At 36.3% G+C, this 24,536-nt stretch overlaps 1 protein-coding gene across 3 annotated transcripts; it reads left to right on the forward strand.

The window, feature by feature from the left end:
* Window positions 1-1,162: 1,162 nt before the first annotated feature.
* Window positions 1,163-23,862, forward strand: LOC130417205 (NACHT, LRR and PYD domains-containing protein 12-like). 3 transcript variants are annotated; one of them, XM_056742556.1, is made up of 12 exons: window positions 1,163-1,301; window positions 10,485-10,576; window positions 10,719-10,828; window positions 11,014-11,062; window positions 11,392-11,596; window positions 11,689-13,429; window positions 14,401-14,574; window positions 17,416-17,589; window positions 17,978-18,151; window positions 18,540-18,713; window positions 22,067-22,210; window positions 22,693-23,862. In XM_056742556.1, exons 5-12 carry the CDS (start codon window positions 11,419-11,421, stop codon window positions 22,751-22,753), a joined length of 2,820 nt encoding a protein of 939 aa, XP_056598534.1. In that variant the 5' UTR covers window positions 1,163-1,301; window positions 10,485-10,576; window positions 10,719-10,828; window positions 11,014-11,062; window positions 11,392-11,418; the 3' UTR covers window positions 22,754-23,862. The 3 variants fall into 3 exon arrangements, with proteins under 3 accessions (XP_056598534.1, XP_056598535.1, XP_056598536.1); XM_056742557.1 differs by having other exon boundaries at window positions 17,993-18,151; XM_056742558.1 differs by lacking the exons at window positions 1,163-1,301; window positions 10,485-10,576; window positions 10,719-10,828; window positions 11,014-11,062 and having other exon boundaries at window positions 11,408-11,547.
* The last annotated feature ends 674 nt before the right edge of the window (window positions 23,863-24,536 follow it).

Below are 24,536 nucleotides of genomic sequence, written 5' to 3' on the forward strand. Positions count from 1 at the left end.
ATAGAAAAACACTTACCCCTTTTAATGTAGGTCTGTGTCCGATCGTCAGTGTGCCAGAGGTATTTTGTTCTCTTTCGTTCAATGAGAGAAGAGTCTCCCCTCAGACGAGCCCCCAACTGAAAGAATGTAAACTTCTTATGTCCCCTTGTCTAACAATATTCTACGGTTGAAGAGTCTAGTCGACGGAACACACAGAGTTTCAGGCCTGGAGACAAAGTTTGACACAGACACAAGTGCTTGTTCAATCAGAGTCCAATGTTTATTGTTTTAGGACTAATACTTATAATTTTGTCTTAGGAGGCGTCATATAAAACCACCAAAACAGTGGAAAATCACCAGACTTTCTGTTTAGTCTTTCCTCCTGAACAATCAGATATGATTACATATTCATTATTACAATAACAGAACAATCGTCCATAGGCATCATTAGGAACCTTGATATGGAGAACAACAGATACTTATATCAACATAAGACAGCATGACATGATAGAACTTTCAACGAGGTTAAACAACAAGAATGAAAGGCACATCTTATATGAATAGAAGCTAATATTAATAGGAATTAATAGGAATGAATACATATGATACATGAACTTTGTATTAAACACAGATGCAATATTTGTAGAGGACAGGACGAAATCCAGATTCTCACATACATCATATATGTTGTAAACAATAATAAATGATAAACTGAAGTCAGAAAAGATCAAGAAGTCAACTCCAATGCTCAAATTAGTATTTCTTCATGATTTTTTAAGGTTTGTCATGTTACTTGCTTAAATAATTTAGTTTATTTTACTTGGTTTATTTGTGGGATATTGCGTAATAATATGCTTTAATGTGCTTATAATATTTTGTGTAATACTGTTTCCTTAATTTAAGTAAATATCCGTGTCATTTTTTACAATGTATAGGTGAGTATATCCAGTGCAATTTGTGTGTTTATCATAAAAAATAAGTGGTTCTAGTAAGTAAATATAACAAGCACTTTTACCATAAAAAATTCAGTGTAATATCACACAATCTTATTTATTATCATCACTTTTATATTTCAGAAGCTAAAATGCACAGACCCTGTATGTACCTGTATGTAAAGCGTCTTCTTAACATTAAACACTTACTGCACCTTTAAATGTTGTTTGGCTCAGACTCCTCCTCCTTAAAGTGAAAGTAAAAGTACAACCCAACAGTCAGGAGCCATTTTGTCATGAGAACAGAAAACTCCACCGAATCTCTAAAATGTCTAAAAGAAAAGTAATATTGCAGACAGTGATGAGGAAGTGAAGATCAACTCTACACAGGTGAGAACTGAACTGATACAAAACAATAAGAGAACATTTCACTAACAAACTAAAACTCAACACAGACAGAATGAGACGACAGAAAACAGGGTTGTGGTCTCTAGCAGTGGCGGTTCTACATTGAATCACTCCCCGGGCGAGATCCGCTCTGGGTGCCCCCCCATCTACTCCCACCCATCCGAGAGAAAAAAAGCCATGTTTTACCATAACTATATAAGTGTAAGACGAACCTTATATTTCTCAATTGCACAAACTCTTCAACAGAACAATTTAAAAACACAATTCTGCACAAATCAGTATAAGTTATCAGAACTTAAATATACTCTATGTACATAAATGTTGCAACATATGTACATGATGTACATATGTATCATGATGTAACACGACCAGAGAACAACAACATTAAAATATTAAGAATAATATACAAATAAAATATAGAAAAAATATTCTAAATAGCACAAATCCTTCATCACACAAAAGCAAATCTAATTATTACACTATTGCACTAAGAACAGAAAACACAAACTAAAACCTGACCTTTCTGGCCTTCCTTAATGCAAAATCATCAATAATGTCATCATACGAAATCTGCCCCCTATTGAGTTATTGATACTGATGATAGGAAGGCCAGTGAGCTGTTCTTGAGACATGGTTGACCTCAGGTATGACTTGATCAACTTTTGAAAAGCTCCTCTCTGCTTGAGCCACAGTGACTGGCAGAGTAAGTGTAATCCTGAGAGCAGTCCAAAAGTTGGGGTAGATCTCTGATAGATCCTTATCATCCATAAAAGTGATAACTTCAAGGAGGCTGATGTTTTTTGATGGCTGACCAGTGACAGAGGATTCTCCAAAATACTTTAGAAGTGCCCATGAATTTGCAATTGAAATTGACATCAAAAGACAGTAGGCTACAGTATAACTCTTATGAATTGCAAATTTAAATAAACATGCCCTTACATGCCAAATGTCTGTCATGACTCATTAGACGCTTTATTAATCTAATCTAAGGGAGGAACAATTAGCTCCTTGGTTACTGCCTCAAATTATATTCTTTGTCACGCAACAGAGTTATAGCAAATGTTTGCCTTTGAACACATCCAGACATATGTTAATTTCGTTGGCTAATTACAGGGCCCAACATTAACCCCAATGATGGAAATAAATAATAATAACTTTACTTGTAACAGTTTTGTTGCAAAGCACAATCTTATGGTGAAATTAGATCTCGTGTTTGTTGAGTTAAGACCGAATTATTGTTGTATAAGCATCATAGCAAGAAGGCTAACAAACGTAAGAGTTAACGTTACCACCCATTAACATTAGCCCTTCATTGATGATGGATAACGTCACCGTAATCATACAGAGAGAACGTAGTTACATACCTTTATCTTTTGCTCCTTTCTCCGCTTCTACTTTGATTTTTTCTTATATTGGGCACCTGACGGCTTAAACCTTTTTCTCTCCATCGCTTTCATGTTTATCTGGCACTCGACAATCAAGACTAAACCACTTCACCTCCACATAATCGTTTTGGATTAACTTTTTTTATTAGCCATTTCACACACAATGCAGAAAAAAAACGTGGAAAAATAGGCCTGTGCTTTAAAATTATGAATGAAATGTGCGTTATTTAGAAGAAAGTCAAGGTGTGACTGATTTTAGCCCACTAAATGGACCCCCCTCCTTGTCCGCTCCATTTGGGAGAGGTGAACTGTCCATCAGGGGATCAGCCCCTCCCCTTTACAGTTTTCACACAGCTTCTGCGCTTCTCAGCAAGCAGGGGCGGCGATTTGCCAATTCCCCACACAGACAGTTATATTATACATAATAGAAACCTGCTTTGCGGCGCGGATTATTTTTCTTTTTCAAGTGCTTGTGCCGCCCCCCACGTGTCGTGAAAATTTGGCGCCCCGGGCGTCTGCCCGGTTCGCCCGTGCCTAAAACCGCCACTGGTCTCTAGTCTCGACATGGACTCAAATTTGATGACTTGCGACTCGACAAAATCAGACTTGCGACTTTAAGACTTGAATACTATGACTCATGAAGTGTTTATATATTTAAACCAAACAAACATGTTGTGATCACAGTGGACTGTTCTCTACAGAGGATCACAATAAGAGCTGCGTGATGTGTTTGACACATGTGTCAGAGAAAGACTCACTTATGCAGAAGAGAGCAGAACGCTCGTCATCTATCAAAACTGTTCAGTGTTTTAAACACATCATGTTTATTTCATATTTCTGACAATCAACATTAATTAGACACAAGTGCTAATAAACTGTAAATAATATATTTTAATTATTTAACTTCTTTGGCAGCCATGAACCTTTCAACCTTAGATTTGAGAAATCCCAGATCGACGTTGAATCAATGTAGAATCAATATCTCTCGACGCATCGAAACGACGTCGTTTTGTTCATCGGGGTAATGTTGAATCAACGTCAGTCACGACATTAAAAACGAACCAAAAATCGACGCATTTGGTTCCTTTACGTAACATTGAATCGATGTTGATTTCATTTGTGTGAAACGACGTTAGAGAACGAACACATATTCAACACGAAATCAACGCAATAGGTTTACTTACATAACATTAAATCGATGTTGAGAGCTCACTGAAATTACTTCACAATTAACATAATAAACACTAACAATCTTAAAATTCTTAAAACTAATAGATAAATGGTCTACACAGGCTAATCTATTAACACCACATTCTGTTATATTGCTTTATTATTTATAAAACATATACACTTGTGGCGGGGTGACGATGGGGCCGGTTCAGAAATGAACCCGTTCATCTATCCCTTCAAGATCCGACTACGCCACCCGGGAGGGTTAAACCCAGGAACTAAAAGTAAACCCCACAAGCTAAGATCACACAGATTCGTTCTCTTCATAAATTAAGGTAGGCAGAGAACATGGGTATCCAGTAAAACAATGAGTTTTATTACATTGACATTTGTATAAAAGACAATAAAAATAGCTCAGCTTGGGCAAAACCGGCCACTACCAGCAGCCCGATTTAATGGGCCACGCACACCACAGCATATGGATGAAAAGAAATCAATAAACCAAAAATAAAAAACATTAAGCACAATAATCACATAAGGAAATTAAATACACATTTACACAGGGATGGGGTATCCACCACAGGGAAGATCGACCGTACTGATTGTACTAAAGCACACACTACCCGTGAGTTCAGATCACACAATCACACACGTCACAAGTGTCACACAACACGGCAAACCTTGTAGCACCAACACCACTAGAGACCTTTCACCCGTGGGACCCCAGCTCCTGAAAGAAAGTAATAAACAAAGGAAAACAAACACTAGCCATTCAATAAATTGAAAACTAAATAAGAAAAATGTAAGAAACAAAAAGAAAGTTATACCAAGTAAAACAAAAACAAATAGCAATAATTAAACTCACAACAACCACAGTTACGAGGACCAATAAGGCATGGCAGGTGGTCAGTGGACGAGGAAGCCACTGTAAAGCTTCCCTAACCCAGAGACAGTGACCACAGCGCCGGGGGTTCAGTATCAATAACTTTAACTTAGCCTTAGCTTAGCGACAAAACGCAAAGGCAGCGATCGCGCGCCAAGTGTTCAATAGCAGTAGCTTTAACGGCAAAACAACCCACTGTAGAATTCAACAGTCCAGGACAACAAAAGGGAAGCAAAGAGAGAAATGAGATGACTCCATAAAAGGAAAAGGGAGGATCCTGTGACATGAATAAACATTGTTATTAGAAATAACCATTACCCGCTAGGATTTTCCCAAATCATCCGTTAGTGACTTACCAAACCACGTCAATTAACCGCACACAGTTCACAGGTCAGGACACACAGTCTTCACCCGCCCCGTTGCTAAACTGGAGTACAGGGACTACACATCTAAACCCCTCGCCAATGGTAAGCCTCAATGAGTTAACTATCAAATATGTTTACATACCTGAATTTAGAGCAGTCAATAAATCCACCATAGCAACGTATGCGACATACCGGACGAAAAGGACAGGCTAGGATGCAACAAACAATTTGTCAATACCGAGGAACGGCAATTAAGGAAGAGAAGGCTGTGACATGCTTAACAGCATATACTAGGTATGATTACATCGTAACCACTTGCGGCGAACATTCTGACTCAAAAATGTGTTCCAACCCGCGCGGTACTAAAATGTGTATGTCATTCAATATCTTCTCCTGGCCGCCTGGTGGGAGTATGTTTTTCCAGAATACGACGATAACTACATCGAGTGCAAGCCCCTGAAGCGTTGGACACTTCGGGATTTCAGCCCTAATGTGATTTCAGGTCATTTCAGGCTTTCAGAAAATTTGCGTTGCGTTCAACCGGTCGGTGGGCTTCATCTAAGCTTTGGACACTAATGAAAGGTAGTCGGACCTAAATACACAGCTTTTATCTTGTTACTTACGAAATTCCATCGAGGAGAAAGTATTTAACTAAATCGCGGAAATTGTGAAGTCACATTTGTGGCGGGTAGATTAGCGAATGTACTGCAGGCGCCGTTCTAAAAAAACATCGTCTGTATTCAACTCATTCTGACGGTGTTTTTCTTGAAATTTCTCTCAATTAGTCATGCTATGTAGTTTAATATGCACATCATATGTGTTGTATGAATATGAATTAGCAATTAATTTTGATGTGTATTGTTTTTTTCTCTTGTATTCTCAAAATAAATGTTTATGAATATGAATGGGTCTGATGCCCATTCCAGCTAAAACAGTATATTTTCATGATTTCATTTGAAAGAACTAACAAAATCCTACCTTCTATTCAAATTTCATGCAACTATCTGATAAAATAAGGAAGTTACAAGCAAAAATTTGTGAATAATAAGCATTTTCGGTCACACGACTTCTATTGGAGTTAATGTTTACTATTTTACTATATTCCTCGGTACTATAAAGATCATAACTTTCGCAATCCTCAACTGATTTTCACAATTAGGTGTCGTCGGAAAGGGAAATTTCAGCTCTGTCCTATTCATGTGATCCATTTTGAGATTAGGGGTGTTTGAAAATGTTGTCATCATACCTGCAACTCCCGCACACAAACACCCACAGGGAAAGATCCGGATGTGACGCATTACAGGCTGCTGCCAACCACATCTAAATAGCCACCACTGCGCTGATCCCAAATGTCAATCCCCACACCTTCACTTCCTCGTACTGCCACACACTCACAAATACAAGAGCATACAAACCTTCTAGACAAGACTAAAAGCCATTTACACTCAACTACACATAAAGTAAAGGCTACTATAAATAGTCTAAATTTACAATGCAATGTTTTATCAAGAATAAAACTGGTCATTTAGTTGTGTACCAACCGTAAGACTATGTCTTATATATTCATTGAGGCACACAAGGGGATAGAACATTAAGAGACTGACAGCCCAGACACAATTCACTATTATTGCTTCTTTTCTATCAAATAAACTAACCAAACCAGACTGTGACGGTCCTCTTCAGTCCACAAAAACAAACACAATTTGTGTTACTTTGAGGGACCAGCGCCAGTTCAAGTCAAAGACCTCTCAGAGTTGGAGATGAACTTAAAATCCCAAAACTTACCGTCAGATTCTGGAAGATAAATTCTTCAAACCGTGTATCAATTGGAAGTGGTGACGGTCCCTCTGGAGTCACTCTTGACCTATCTGTCTTCCTGTTAAAGACAACCTGCTTTATAATCAGTGTTGGGAGTAATGTGTTACAAAAGTAATGTATTACAGTAACTTATTAGGTTTTGCTGTAACGCAGTAGTGTCAGGCATTACTAATCAATTTTCTGTAATATTTAATTTTTGAAAATGCAGTTGTGGGAAAAAATTATGGAGTCGCATGTTGCGGGTTTTTGGGCTACTAACATAATGTACTGCGGCCGCCAAAATGTTTATTTATATTCTAATGATAAACTGATGAGATGCTTAATGTGTATCCATACTCTGATGAATACCTGGCAACTCCAGGACTGGCCCGTTATCAAAACTGTGAGGAACGAGTCTGACAGACAGACTACAGTACAGTGAGAGACGCTGGAGCTCAGCTCAACCAAAGAGAAAAATATAGAGGTGATATTACACAATGCATCTGAATGATGTTTTAACAAATGTTTCATCAGGTGAACGTCACGTTGCACAATGAAAGAAATCACTCGTGAGTGTACAAAACTTGATTCTTCCGGCTGTAAATATCACGTTTGAGCAGCTATACGCAGTCTAGAAGAACTAAAACATTGACGTGCTTGTACACATTATACATATGCAATAAATATAACAATGATTATTTCTTAAGCAAGTCTTTGTATGTCTTACGAACAGTAAACATGTTTCTCGTCCATTTCCGTGCGTGGCCTCGAGCACACATGAGATGTTTTTAATGGGACACCCAACACAAAAACAATATATTCTGTTATGGATTACTCACCCTCTAGTTGTTCCAAACCTGAATAAATATCTTTGTTCGGTGGAACACAAATATATTTGGTAGAATGTTAGAACCTAAAAAAAAATGGCATCATTTACTGCCATAGCAGAAAAGATCATAATGGTAAAAAAATTCTTTCCTAAATCCCCCAAAACATATTTTGAGTTCAACAGAATAAAAAATATATACAATACATAGCAAACCATTCAGATAAGAAAATACAGCAATATAAACCTCTTTTGGTTGTTCTTAACTTTGATTTGACACCAGATAATAATTGGGTTAGTTTTCATTCCCTTTAAGTGAGTTTTGAGGGGTCATTGGGCTGCTCTCAGGAAGCTAGTTTGCAATGACACGGTAAGCTTACGTTTACATGATGAATATAGATTATATATCATCTAGTTCAGAGATGGGACCTTTTTTGTTTTTAATTTCCTTTGAATTTTTTGCCAATCAATCTCCTTATTAGAATGCAGTGTTTCAAATACATCCATTTGAAATACAAAATAATATTAATTTCTTACAGTATTTTGTATTTAAATGCAATTAATCTTAGTATTATTTTGTATATTTTTGTACAGCCTAGTTTATTAAAAAAATCATCAGTCTAATAAAGAGGTTGATTGGCAAAAAGTATTTTGTATTTTGAAAATATAAAAACACAGAGACATTTTTTAGAATGTTAAGTTCTACATCTGTTGTTATTTTGGTGAAAGTAACTCAAAAGTAATACAGGAGTCATGTAACGTATTACAATTCTGAGACATCAATATAGTGAGGTAAGAGATTACTTTTAAATAACAGTAACAAGTAATCTGTAATGTATTACAGTTAGGAAGTAATATGCACAACACTGTTAATAATAATGCACACCTGAATAAAAGACATCACTTTATACAGTATAGTTTAGTATAGTTGCACCTGTGATACGGAATATGTATAAAATATTTTAGTTTATTTGTAGCATATTTGTGCACCTCTGATGAAGACAATGAAAGTGTTGTGTTGTGAAAGAGAAAATAGAATAGAAAACAGCAGCTTATAACAAAACCAAAACCTTAGTGATACACATGTGTGACTTAACAACTACAAACTCAACTAACTGTCACAGGTGCTCAGTTTTACTCAAAGGGGTCATATGGAACGAATACGTTTTTTTCTGTGTCTTTGGTGTGTTATAAGTTGCCCGTGCATGCAAATGAAAATAAGTCTTAATAATCAGTAATAATGTTCCAACTAGAGGCAACAAATGTGGTGTTTTTTTTAATGGGGTTTATAGTCTTTGTTGAGTTGTGACGAGACGTTGTGTATCACTGATTGATGAAGAAGGGCCAAAGCACTCACGTTATTTATTATGTTACCATTCCCTGCTGTAATGTGTTCTGTTTCTATCTCACACAAACTCTATATGATGTGTATGGTTGTTTGTTCTAGTCTTTATCACATCATATATAATGTAAAACCATTGGCTAAAGTTTTTAACTATTTAATAATATATATTTTATTTAACCTTAACAATCCTTTACATCCTGCTCAAGTTGATGTATCGGCTTTATCATGTTCATTTTCTGTATCAGATTCAGGCTCTAATTGTTATAAGGAAGAACTGATGACATTTTATCACCTGTCAGTACAATTGCGTTGGAACCTGATGTTCTGAATATGGTCAGAGGCGTTACATTTCCGTCACATTCTTGCAGTATTCCACCAATCACTACACACTGGTGAACTGGCCAATCAGAGCACACCTCGCTTTTCAGAGCCATGAGCTTTGTAAAAAATCAGTGCGTTTCAGAGAGGAGATACAAAGAGGAGATACAAACATGCACAGAATGTGGAAAATAAAGCGTTTCTTAACCTTAAATCATGTTTACACATTGATTTATATCGAAACCAACGATAACATTTGTTTTATTCGTGTCATTTGAGCCCTTTAATAACATGGTAGTAGTCAGTCATTCAGGAAACAGTAAAGACAACAATTGTATAATTTAATTAATCCCTTAATTCCATTTTCTACAGTATTTTATAATATCAACTGAGTATACAGTAATATTACAGTTAAAGAGGTCAGACTCAAAATAAGAATGGTTAGAATAGCTGGTGTATCCCGTACAGTTATTATCTATAAGCTTTACCTTCAGTCAGGTGTGTGAAGTACATTTCTACCACAGTGCCCTTTGAGAAAATAGTTTGAACTTCATCTCTTATAAAACATTGTGAAGCCTTTCTGTCATAAATTAATATAAATCTACTAAACTATTTAATACAGTGAAACTGATTTGGGGAAAGTGAACTAATGACTTGTTATTAGTCTGGAACACCTGATTGGTGTAAAAGGATCTACACCCCTTGAGAGTAACAGTATAATTGTTGATGTAAAATGTTGTGTTGTAATACGATCTCATGGGCATCTCATTACTTTGTTGGCTCCAGCAATAAAGTTTTAACTCCTTGACACCTGGAACCCTTGTCTGTGAGATTCTTTTCTGCATTGAAGACAAAGACATTCCTCCTCACATGCAAAGACTTGAGACTTACTTGTGACATGCAAATCAATGACTTTGACCTCTGTTTTACACAACTGATGTGAAATAATGTAAGAAGTTTACTCTGTGGGTTATAAGAACATTAAACTGCCGACTGAACGTTCAGATACAGACACTAAAACAGCACAAATACTGAGACTTCTGCTGCTCACATCTGAATATTCAATATGTGTTCAGTTCATCTGCAGGTATAAAGTCAACATTTGAGTCGCTGTCATGACCTCCAAAAAGAGTCTCTCTGGAGAAAGAAGCACAAACACAATGAACAGGTGAGAGAATCTGACTTTATTTTTACACAAAACTTTATGACAATAATATTCTCAATAACACTGAGAACATGAAGAGACATTGTGTCAGAGTTGTGAGAGTTTGTAGTTGTTGTAACAGTGTGTATTTGCTGTTGTGTTTTAGTTTGACTGATGGAAAATCTCCTGAACCCAGTTGTGTGTCCATGAAGAGTGAGAGATCAATGGATCGTCCAATTCACTTTAATTCAGAGACTTTGATGATGCAGATGTGAGGTGAGGACAGTCTGATGGGTTAGACGAGTAAATCACTTCATCAGTCTGTATTCTCTAAACTTGATGAGTCTGTGCTGCTGATCTTCACCTGTACACTTTACACAACTGACAAATACACACATTTATCCAACATGTTTACATTTCATCATATTCACAAACATATTTAATGTGTTTTTATATTACAGTAACAGATCAAAGTCCATCAAAGGGAAGAACCTGAATTCAATCTTCCGGGTAGGTTGTTGTGTGTGTGTGTGCTGTTATCATGTAAATCATTATCACTGCATCTGTACAGAAGGGCTACTCTGATAACAAACAACACCTGAATCAATTTTAAAATTGTTAATTTGTTAATTACACTGAATCTGTTTCACTTTTACACCTGAAATTAATGTTGAAAAAGGTTGAAATTTTAAAGGTTTGAAGGTTGAAAATTGTGATCAGTGTTTGCTTTAGTTGTCTTCTGGTGTTTTAATGTTTTCTTTGGCTGTCTCTGTGGGTTAAAATACATTTGTTTTTATCAAAGGAGATTAAATCTCTGTGTCTTTAAACAATAACTTCAGGAGCTTGAGCAGAAAATCATCTCTGTGATGAAGGAGGAGCTGAAGATCTTCAAGAGTCTACTGAGTTCAGATTACCCATCATGCTCTGAGAGAGAAGAAGATGATGATAAAGATCTGTGCAGAGTCAAAGAGATGTTTCTGAAGATCACACTGAAGGTCCTGAAGAAGATGAACCAGAAAGAGCTCGCAGACACATTACAGACCAGTAACAGATTCATGAATTATTCCTGTGGATTATTGACTTTTATTTGACATATTTCATGTATTGACATTCATTTATTTTCCTTTACACAACAGAACTTGCACCGCTGAGCATGAAGAAACACAAATCCAAACTAAAAGATCAATTCCAGAGAATGAATGAAGGAATCTCAGCTCAAGGAAGCTCAACACTTGTGAATGAGATCTACACAGATCTGTACATCACAGAGGGAGGGAGTGAAGACATCAATAATGAACATGAGGTGAGACAGATTGAGACAGCATCCAGAAGATCAGAGACACAAGAAACACAAATCAAATGTAAAGACATCTTTAAAGTCCAAAACAAACCCATCAGAAGTGTGCTGACTAAAGGAGTCGCTGGAATTGGAAAAACAGTCTCTGTGCAGAAGTTCATTCTGGACTGGACTGAAGGAAAAGAAAATCAAGATCTTCACTTCATATTTCCACTTCCTTTCAGAGAACTGAATCTGATCAAACAGAAAAATATCAGTCTGATGGATCTTCTTCATCAGTTCTTCACAGATACAAAAGAACTGAGATCAACAGACTTTGATGATTATAAAGTTGTGTTTATCTTTGATGGTCTGGATGAGTGTCGTCTTCCTCTAGATTTCTCAAAGAATCAGAGTTTATCTGATGTAACAGAACCAGCGTCAGTAGATGTGCTGCTGACAAACCTCATCAAGGGGAATCTGCTTCCTTCTGCTCTGATCTGGATCACCTCTCGACCAGCAGCAGCCAATCAGATTCCTCCTGAGTGTGTTGATCTGATCACAGATGTACGAGGATTCAATGACCCTCAGAAGGACGAGTATTTCAGGAAGAGAATCAATGATGAGAGTCTGGCCAACAGAATCATCACACACATGAAATCATCCAGAAGTCTGTACATCATGTGTCACATCCCAGTCTTCTGCTGGATTTCAGCCACTGTTCTCCAGAGAATGTTGAGTGAAGCAGAGAGTCAAGCACAGATCCCCAAGACTCTCACTCAAATGTTCACACACTTCCTGATGTTTCAGACCAAACTGAAGAGTCAGAAGTATGATGGGAAATGTGAGGTAGATCTTCAGCAGGCTAGAAAGAGTCTTGAGTCACTGGGAAAACTGGCTTTTCAACAGCTGGAGAAAGGGAACCTGATCTTCTATGAGGAGGATCTGAGAGAGTGTGACATTGATGTCAGAGAAGCGTCAGTGTACTCAGGAGTTTGTACTCAGATCTTCAGAGAGGAGTTTGGACTGAACCTTGGGAAAGTGTTCAGCTTTGTGCATCTGAGCGTTCAGGAGTTTCTCGCTGCTTTTTTCAAGTTTCTGTTTTTAATTCAAGACAAAGACAACAAGTCAAGCGTGAGTGATTTACTGAAGAGTGAAGTGGACAAGGCCTTACAGAGTGAGAACGGACACCTGGATCTTTACCTCAGATTTCTTCTGGGTCTTTCACTGAAATCCAGTCAGACAATCTTACGAGATCTGATGAAACAGACAGGAAGAAGCTCTGACAGTAAACAGGAAATAGTCGAGTACATTAAGATGAAGATCAGAGAGAATCTCTCTCCAGAGAAATCCATCAATCTGTTTCACTGTCTGAATGAACTCAATGATCATTCTCTAGTGCAGGAAGTACAATATGTGAACAGAGGAGATGAGTCTAGTCTTACTGGAGTCAGTCTCTCTTCTGCTCAGTGGTCGGCTCTGGTGTTTGTGTTACTGAACTCAGAAGAGAAGCTGGATGAGTTTAATCTGAGAAGTTATGATCGATCAGATGAATGTCTTCTGAGGCTGCTGCCAGTGATCAAAGCTTCCAGAATAGCTGAGTGAGTCATTTACATGTTTTTATAACTTAACAATAAGTTCAGGAATGTGTAGTTTGTAAATAAAAAAGAGATCATCCACAGCTAGCAGTCCAATAAAGTTTTAATGCAAAAGTGGAGGAAAAGAATCAGCCGACATGTAGTGGAGTGCATTACATCCCTTAACGCCAACTGTCTAATGGTTTAATGGTTTAGTTGACAAACAGAATTGTTAATAAGACCACAAACTTGTAAATCTATTTTTACTTTTAAAATAAACCAAATGTATAGGTTTATAAATTAGACCCCCCTGGTGAGACAACATTTAAAAAAAAATGAATGTTCAGGACTTCATCATCTTAATCATCTCTAATGACACAAGCACCTGTAACACTGGTGGTGGGTGTATCTATTTTATAAAGACATCTGATCAACGGTATAAACGTAAAGGAAGAATTTAGCCGACCATCAGTTTTGACAATGACTGGAAATGACTGAAATGATTCAGTAGGCCAATAGTAAATGTGTTTACAGCAGCAGAGATGGATTATGACTTTGATGTGCTCTGGACACGAATGTTTTAAAGGTTTTCAGAGGTGATTTCCTCAGAAGCTCTTCTATAACTCTTCTATAACATTATCCAAATCCAGCTTTCTCACAAGATTGCATTCAATGGTCTTTAAAGATAGTGATGTGAGATGTCTTTGACACATTTCTGTGGTTTTAAACTCATTTTGTTATTTTGTCTTCATGTGACTTCTGCACGCTTATATTACACAGTGTTACTCGCCTCTAGATGTCCTGCTGCACATTTCCATTGTTAGTGGAGCCAAATGTGACATCACAGATGAAATCTGAAACGTCTCAGATTTAAACACTGACTCTGATTTATGCAGACAAAATTAAATAAAATTTAACATTGTAACCAGCTGCTTAACATTGTACATCTGTCAGAAGTGAATGAACACACTGTTCTCTTGTTATTTCTCTCTCAGTCTGAGTCGCTGTAATCTGACAGAGAAAAGTTGTTCAGCATTGGCGTCAGTTCTCAGATCAAACTCCTCAAGTCTGACAGAACTGAACCTGAGTCACAATAATCTACAGGATTCAGGAGTGAAGCTGCTCTCTGATGGATTGAAGAATACAAACTGTAAACTACAGATATTACAGTAAGTACATTCTTAAACAAATAAGTTTGAGTGTCTACAGTAAACCTCAAAAAACAACATTTAATATCAAACACAAAAACTGTTGTATTTTTATACTGAAGTTTAAGTTTTGCAGTTTGTAAGACTCCAGTGTAGTGATAGTTATGAAAGTAAAAAAGCTTTTCAACTGAATTCAGACATCAAGAATCAGTGAATGAATCTTAACACTCAACAAAACTGCTTTAAACTGAAATGCATGTTGAGTACCAACGTCATACAACCTTATTCATGACTCCCAGCATGCATTGCAACACGAATAAATGAAACAGATGAATTGTTCTATTATCTTATTTAATGTGTTTTGTTGTTGTGTATTTGGTTGTTTGATTGTGATTTTAATAGATTGTTTAAGGATGTTCAAAGTTGATCTGTTTATCTGAATCATTCATTTTTGTTGAGGTTTGAATAATAAGTGTAGATGTCTAAATGTGTGTCTGTTGCATCAAAGTGTCTTTTGTACCACAACAGCATTATTCATAATAACCTGCCAAACGCTCAATAACCTGTTCTATTATTTTACAGAAACACTTACACAGACATTTAAATACAACAAAACTGCATACTTGTCTCTTGATAGTAACACACATATTAGTTGTGTAAATCACACAGTTCATCATGATACGATGACAAATTAAAACTTCTGTGATGCAATTCCAGTCACTTAATTTATTAATATTTTGTTATATAACTTGCCAAGTTTACAAAAGCAGTTACATTTTATAAATATATAAAAAAATAACCATTACTTTCACAAACTACAGTGTTTCAGCTAGCATTTGGGAGACTTTGAGGGTTAAAGGTATTTTGCATATTTTAAATTAAATGCTGCAATTTGCTGCATTTTAAGAGCAAAATTTAGTGATTCAATCTATAAGAACACAATAGCTGTGCAACACTGCTAATTTAAGCCATGCACATTTCATAATAAGGGGGATTCAATCATTCAAGGGTAGAGACAATCATTTCAACAAAGATGGAGGATAAACCTTAAACATCAATAAACTTTAATCCATCAGGTTTGAGTACATTTAGTCCAGATATACGTTTGAAGGTTCAAGAGTTCATGAGTCCAGACAATAAACACAACTGAGATCACAATCTGCAGTTCACCATTCGTAGTGTAGAAATCTATCATTGTTACACTCTATTCAGGAAATATCGTCCAGCAAAGGATCCATCAGATCGATGGTAAATGAACCATAGTCCACACGAAATGTTCATTTCCTTGTCAATGAGGCTGTTAACGAAAACCCCGCAGAGATGTAGAACCAAAGAGGTTCCTCACAATGGAGTTATCAATAGCATGCGGCTGAACCTAGCAAACACTCACAGCCATGCTTGCACCTCCCTAACTTGTCTTACTTGGCCCTTTCTAAAGGGGTAGACCTCCTGACATAACCCTGTTTCCCCCTTCAGGTCTGGAGAGGCATTACCACAAGGAAAACATGGAACAGTGTCTCATGACTGTTACAGCTGTAGTAGTCATTTAATCCTCATTGTTCTCGGACTCTCCGTGTAGTGCAAATAACAGGAACAAAAGCCAAAGCGCTTTATATGTTGTTTTAATGAAAGATGAATGAAGTTCTGTCAGTGCAGAAGAGATTTACACCACCGTTTCCCCTAAAACATGTACAAGCACAGAGGACTCTTTCAACTTATAAAGTCAATTAATAAAATATTATTATAAGCTGTATATACACACCCCACAAAGCCCCGCCACAGAACTCAATTGAACCCCTGCTTCTACTTTCTAAATATTCTGTTTTACTATTTTACTACAGCATATTGCCCAATAAAGCTGCTCTAAAGGAAATAGTTTATGTTTCATATATTTATATATGAAACAGTCAGTAACAGTGTCGCATCTTTGAACTGAATGTGCTGCTTCTCCCTGCTGCTCACTGCACAGAGTAGACATTGAGAGAGGTGTTCCCTGCAGAAAGCAAGACCTCACACTTCATCAAAGAAGTAGTTTGTCTGCATGCGCCTGAGCAAAAGTCACTAAATGGATCAGAAAAGTCTCTAAAACATATGAAAGAGTTATTAACTTAGTAACACTGGCGAGATAAATTAAGATTGAATTGGAAACAGTGCGTCAGCGAGAATTTTTTACCGTTTTACTGTGACGTCAAAATGAATGTAGCAGAAACACTAAATTAACAATTAATACACTTAGATGGACATTACGTGAGGAATGAGGAGTGCAGTAAAACACTAAAGTAAAAAGATAATAAACTAGAAATAATCATTGTGAATTGCATTCTGGGTAATTCTTTTTGAGAAAGTAGTCTGCTGTCCTCCAGTATCTCACCAGAGGATTAAACATCTCCACAAACAACATCTTCACTTTAAACTCTGATAGTCTTCATTAGACGACCCTCTTTGTGACCTTCATGGACAAAAAAGGAATGTCACAAAACCGTTTTTTTTTTTATCAATAAAAATAACTTAAAGATTATTATTATTATTTGTATATTATTGATGTCTAAAATTCCAAAATTGAGAATGTAAAATATACATTATGAAGTTATTGTCACTTAATATTCACTTAAAAAAATAATACTGGAATATAGTTTTTTAGTTAGTTTGTTGTTTCATTGGAAATATCAATTTCCATTATAAGGTTCTAGCACTCACTGGGTGCATATAGACTGAAATATATAAACAAATGTTAAAAGTGAAAATTGTTTTGGGTAAAACTGTGTGTGAGAATGTTAGTGTTTGTGTGTGTTTTATGACACTCCAAATTATAAATCCTGAATCATTTGCTGTAAGTGTGAAGAGTTTTTCTTTGTGTTTCAGTCTGTTTAACTGCAGTATTGGATCTGAAGGTTGTGTTGCTCTGACTTCAGCTCTGAGATCAAACCCCTCACACCTGACAGAACTCAATCTGAACTTTAATAATCCAGGAGATTCAGGAGTGAAGCAGCTCTCTGATCTACTGAAGGATCCACAATGTAAACTACAGAAACTACAGTGAGTGAAAGTGTTATTATGTCATTAAATAAGAAATGTTTGTATATAAGAACGTTTAAAACTCTTTCATCAACTTCAAGTCTTCATGTTGAAATGTTTATTACATTTTTGAATTTTTTTAAAACACATTTGGTTTTTTCTTTGGCCCTCACAAGTAATTTCAGACTTAGAAACATTTGTTTTTCTGTGCTGGTCGAAGTTTTAAATCCAAACCAGCCGTTTTTATCTCTGAATAAATGTTTCAATCTCTGTCATGTGTTTCTCCATTAACAGGCAATAAAATACAAATATTAAAAAACAAATATTATATTAAATTAAAATTAATTATATTATTATATTACATAAATTAATTTGCTGTAAGTGTAAAGAGTTTTTCTTTTTGTTACAGACTCGCGTTGTGCAGTATTGGATCTGAAGGTTGTGTTGCTCTGACTTCAGCTCTGAGATCAAACCCCTCACACCTGACAGAACTCAATCTGAACTTTAATAATCCAGGAGATTCAGGAGTGAAGCAGCTCTCTGATCTACTGAAGGATCCACAATGTAAACTACAGAAACTACAGTGAGTGAAAGTGTTATTATGTCATTAAATAAGAAATGTTTGTATATAAGGACGTGTAAAACTTTTCCATCAACTTCAAGTCTTCATGTTCAAAAGTTTATTACATTTTTGAATTTTTTTAAAACACATTTGGTTTTTTCTTTGGCCCTCGCAAGTAATTTCAGACTTAGAAACATTTGTTTTTCTGTGCTGGTCGAAGTTTTAAATCCAAACCAGCCGTTTTTATCACTGAATAAATGTTTCAATCTCTGTCATGTGTTTCTCCATTAACAGGCAATAAAATACAAATATTAAAAAACAAACATTATATTAAATTAAAATTAATTATATTATTATATTACATAAATTCATTTGCTGTAAGTGTAAAGAGTTTTTCTTTTTGTTACAGACTCGGGTTGTGCAGTATTGGATCTGACGGTGCTGATGCTCTGACTTCATCTCTGAGATCAAACCCCTCACACCTGACAGAACTCAATCTGGACTTTAATAATCCAGGAGATTCAGAAGTGAAGCAGCTCTCTGATCTACGGAAGGATCCAGAAAGTAACGTACAGAAAGTACTGTGAGTGAAAGTGTTATATTTTTATATAATGTTGAGATTTCATGTGCAAGTTTACTGAAGTCTGCAGGATTTTAAGATACAAACTCAGAGTTTTGTTTCAGTGTATTTAGTGAATACTCTCGTATACTGTATGATTCCTCATGTAGACTATACTGTGCCTTGCGAAAGTATTCGGCCCCCTTGAACTTTGCGACCTTTTGCCATATTTCAAGCTTCAAACCTAAAGAAGAACCTGAAGAACAAGGAACACACCAGGCAGGTCCTAGATACTGTTGTGGAGAAGTTTAAAGCCGGATTTGGATACAAAAAGATTTCCCAAGCTTTAAACTCCCAAGGAGCACTGTGCAAGCAAAAATATTGAAATGGAAGGAGTATCAGACCACTGCAAATCTACCAAGACCTGGCCGTCCCTCTAAACTTTCAGCTCATACAAGGAGAAGACTGATCAGAGATGCAGCCAAGAGGCCCATGATCACTCTGGATGATCTTCAGAGATCTACAGCTGAGGTGGGAGACTCTTTCCATAGGACAACAATCAGTCGTATACTGCACAAATCTGGCCTTTATGGAAGAGTGGCAAGAAGAAAGCCATTTCTTAAAGATATCCATAAAAAGTGTCGTTTAAAGTTTGCCACAAGCCAACTGGGAGACACACCAAACATGTGGAAGAAGGTGCTCTGGTCAGATGAAACCAAAATCGAACTTTTTGGCAACAATGCAAAACGTTATGTTTGGCGTAAAAGCAACACAGCTCATCACCCTGAACACACCATCCCCATTGTCAAACATGGTGGTGGCATCATCGTGGTTTGGGCCTGCTTTTCGTCAGCAGGGACAGGGGTGATGGTTAAAATTGACGGGAAGGTTTTCAAGGAAATACAGGACCATTCTGGAAGAAAACCTGATGGAGTCTGCAAAAGACCTGAGACTGGGACGGAGATTTGTCTTCCAACAAGACAATGATCCAAAACATAAAGCAAAATCTACAATGGAATGGTTCACAAATAAACATATCCAGGTGTTAGAATGGCCAAGTCAAAGTCCAGACCTGAATCCAATCAAAATCTGTGGAAAGAACTGAAAACTGCTGTTCACAAATGCTCTCCAACCAGCCTCACTGAGCTTGAGCTGTTTTGCAAGGAGGAATGGGCAAAAATTTCAGTCTCTCGATGTGCAAAACTGATAGAGACTTACCCCAAGCGACTTACAGCTGTAATCGCAGCAAAAGGTGGCGCTACAAAGTATTAACTTAAGGGGGCTGAATAATTTTGCACGCCCAATTTTTCAGTTTTTTATTTGTTAAAAAAGTTGGAAATATCCAATAAATTTCGTTCCACTTCATGATTGTGTCCCACTTGTTGTTGGTTCTTCACAAAAAATTACAGTTTCATATCTTTATGTTTGAAGCCTGAAATGTGGCAAAAGGTTGCATAGTTCAAGGGGGGGCGAATACTTTCGCAAGGCACTGTATATGTTCAAATCAGGAAACTGATGTCTTCTGTCCTCTAAACCAGAGGTGCACAATCCTGCTCCTGGAGATCTACTGTCCTACAAAGTTTAGTTCAGATCTTAATCAAACACACTAGAGCTGTGCGGAAAAATACTAATATCAATACTATTGATACCAATGTTGGTATTGGTCTGATGAGATTAATATTTTAGTTTGAATCTCTCTAATCAGCACTAAAGTTTTGCTCCTGTTTCATCAAAGAGCAGACACGAGTCTGAACACGCTGCTTTGTTGAACAAGAGAGTTATGCTGGTATTGCAAAGAGTAAACAGGCTGGTCTTTCATTTTGTATAACAGTAAAATACTTTTATTTATTTTATTTTGTGTAAAGCAGGATATGTTTTGCTGTGCATAGCTGTTGTTTAATAAAGTATATTACGTTTTTTTGGTATTATTTTAGATACATTATGGTTTTTACTAATCGAGCAACGGAAAAATATGCATTAGATTGATTGTCCAATAAGTCGTTAGATTAGTCGACGAATCAATGAAATAATCGTTCGATTAATCGTTTCATAAATAATCGTCTACCCCCAGCCCTAATCAAAATACAAGAGTCAAGAGCTCAACTAAGGCAAACAATTGTCATGATTCCACTTCTCCTCTCAGGTATTTCTTGGTATAGAGGTGGAATATGTGGGAGAGAGACGATTTTGGCACTTACTCTCATACTCTCTCTCTCTCTGGTCTGTGTCATCGTTCCTGCCCTCCTGTTTCCTAGTTAGTGTTAATTAGTTTATCCCTTTCACCGATTCCCTCTTGATTTGGTTCCCTTTAAAACATCGTGTTCATTGTCCTGTGCTGGTTCTTTGTATGTTCTACCTTGTCCGTAGCTGTTAGATGTTGCTAAATGACATTCCGTATGCTATACGTTGTTCCTTGAACCTTGTCACTGTTGCTGTTCTTCGTTACCTTGTCCTACAAAGTTCCTGTACCCTGTATTATAGTAAGTGTAGCCTAGTGTTGTTCAAGTGTTTTATCTTCTAGTTTAGTTTGTCCGTGTCCTTGTTTGCTATTATATATATATATATATATATATACTGTCTTGTTTTCCCCATTGTGGGTTTTGTTTTGCCTTTTTGTATAGTCTTGTCTGTGAATAAATCCTTGTTTACCCCTACCATCTGTCTTGTGCCTGGACTTGGGTTCTCCTGCCATGTCTTCCCGAGCAAAGCATGACAAGAATGATCACAATAACGTTCATAAAATATTTTTCATTCATTAACTGACTGCAAAGTTGATATTGATTCAATGCACTTAACATTGACAAATCAATCATTTGTGACATCGATTCAATGGTTTTCATCTGCTCTCTTGATATCAGGGAAGCTACAGGTAGGTGTGTTTGATATTTTTATTTGAGTTGGTGCTCAACTTTGTAGAATAGTGGCCCTTCAGGACCCAAGTTGTCCAGTCCTGTCATAAACATTTCTCCCAATGAGCTGATGATGTGAAGCAGGTGTTAAATAAGAGACATACAAAATGTTCAGAGCAGTGGATTATCAGGACTGTTGAGAACCATTAGACTTGTGTGAGATGCTATTTTGAGTTAATCTAACTGTTATTAACATGAGATGAAACTGCTCTCTGATGGACTGATGTATCTGTGCATGTGTGTGTCTCTGTTGAATAAACAGCGTGTGCTGGGTCAGATATGTTTTGATGCTGGTTTGACCATCTTAAACCAGCTAAGAACCAGCACATGACCAGCTTAAACCAGCACACCAGCATCAAAACATACCAAACCAGCATATGCTGTTGTTTAAAAGGTGTGTTATATTGATGGAGCTAAATATTATCATTATTATATTGAAATTAAATTAATTTAATGTTTTCTCTGCAGTCTGGCTGGTGGCAGATTTGTAGCTGCAGGTTTTGTTGCTCTGGCTTCAGCTGCGATATACCCCTTAATTAATCAAGGAGATTCAGGAGTGATATGCGCCTCTAGTCAACCGAAGGATCCACAATGTAAACTACATACACTACTGTGAGTTATTTATTTACTCTTGAAATGATCATTCTGTTATTAAATTCAATGTCATTATAAATTGTACTCTTTGTTGATAAAAAATGACTCTTTTAAACTTTCATCTAATAGTATTATGTTTACACTTCTGTTTTAGCTTTCCTGTAGATAAGTGGTAAGAGCATTGCGTTAACAATGCAAGGTTGTTGGTTCAAATCCCAGGGGATTGCAAATATCTATGTAAAATGTATAGGATAAAGCAATGTAAGTCGCTTTGGATAAAAGTAAAAGTAAATGTAAATGCACACTACCTGTGTTGTGTTGTTCTTTGGATGAATTGTTTCTGTTGTTATTTTCATTTGAAAATCAATTTAGAAGTGTGTACATTTATATTTATTATATTTTATGATCACTACACAAGTCATTGTTGTATGATATCTGTTGATAATCACTGTAATGAGTTTATAATAATAATATCTGATGTTTCTCTTAAATGTTTACAGGATTGAGCCAAAAGAGGATGAGCCAAAAGAGGATGAGCCAAGCAAATGTGTTTTGTCATAAACTACAAGAGTTGTTTTCTGCCTCCTACTGGACACACAACATCAGTGACTCATAAGAGCTCAACATGAGGGCGTCTGTTAGAGATGTAAACACACAAACTGTTGATTGTTTGTCTTTTCATGTTTTTCTCCTCCAGTGCACTTTAAAGCAAGAGCTCAAATTTTTGTGTCACATCCGAAGATTAAAGTTAACGTTGACATAAAATATGTTTGTGTACTGAGCATATTAATGTTGTATTAATAAACACATACATGTGTATATTTAAGAAAAATATACAAATTAATAAACATTTATACATAATTAAAAACATTTGTAAATAATCAACACATGTCAATTTTCCTAAATATGTAATTGTACATAATTATGTTGACAAAATTAATACAAACACAGTACAAAGACATAAATTATGTAAACAAAAACTTTTATTCTCGATACAATTAATCATGATTAATCATTTTGACAACCCTGGTAAATATAAATGTGAATAATAATACATTTGTAAATACTTTATTTGTATTTAGATTCAATTCTGAATATTTATGTAATGAGATATTATGCTAATGATTATTGTTGAAAATTTCCTGCCAGATAACAAAATGTGTTTCTTAGACGTTCTTTAGACCAGAGTTTCTCAACTCCAGTCCTCATGTCTCCTGAACAGAATGTTTGAGATCTCTCCCTAAATAACACATTAACACTCTCATGAGTTAAACAACAAGTCACCCTAATAGTGTTCAGTGTTCTTTAGTTGAGCTCTTGATTCTTGATTTCTTAAGTTAAATGTGTTCAGATCAGATGTGATGGTGTTACTGAAGTTCAGCTCCAGAGTCACAGTGTCTTGTTTAACATGTGGTGATGCTTGTTTCAATCAGAGGTGTGTTAGCTAGTATGATACTTTGCTTTCTTTACTCTTTTTATTTTAAAACTGCAAATATGAAGTGTGTATATAATGTTGGAGGTTCTTCAAAAAGTCAAAATCTGGATCAAATGCATTTTATTATAGCTTGACATATCTTGTAAAGACCTATATTAATTTCACAATGATTTTATGATAATATGTATGTTTGTATTGTTTTTGACCAACTCTTATAATGGATGAAAATACACCAGATAGTGGCTTTATTTTCTTTCTTACTTTTATCTCACAGCACCTTATATCTACAGAAGAACTGATGTGTGTGTCTGTGTTCAGTTTGGCTGTCTGTTGTGTAACCAGATAATGTCATGAAGAAAGATAATGGCGCCTCCTCAGGTTAAAATGAGGATTACATTTAGTTTTTTTTAAAGGAGTGGTGCAGCCTTGTTTTGTGCATTCTGACTTCTTTACACTGTTAAACGATCTGGCTTCTCATGCTTCACATCGTCAACTTGTCAAAAAACATGTTGGACGTATTACATAGTATTTCTGTACTCGATCATCCCCCCTTGGGTTTGTATAGGTTTTGGAAAGTTTTTTTCGGAGATGTAATTCCATAGATAACAACTTTTCTTAGTTTCTTTTTGCATAATTCTTCTGGAACAGCACGGCCGAGCGTCAACCAGTGTGAGCGAGGGACAGAGCACAGCTGTGTTTGTTTGTTCATTGCTTTTCGGTGATGAATGATACATAGACGGTGGATATAATGTTGGATTTCTAGATCGCTTGAAAAGGAAAGATGGAGCGCTCCCAGAGCTAATAGATGCTGGACATGAACCGTATGCGGTAAGTGTAACTGTTTACATCTCCGGGTTTCCCTTTAACATCATGTAATGCATCAATGCATTAAAGAGACTTGTGTATTTT

This window comes from Triplophysa dalaica, chromosome 3 (genome assembly GCF_015846415.1).
Source record: "Triplophysa dalaica isolate WHDGS20190420 chromosome 3, ASM1584641v1, whole genome shotgun sequence".
NCBI classification, from domain to species: domain Eukaryota; kingdom Metazoa; phylum Chordata; class Actinopteri; order Cypriniformes; family Nemacheilidae; genus Triplophysa; species Triplophysa dalaica.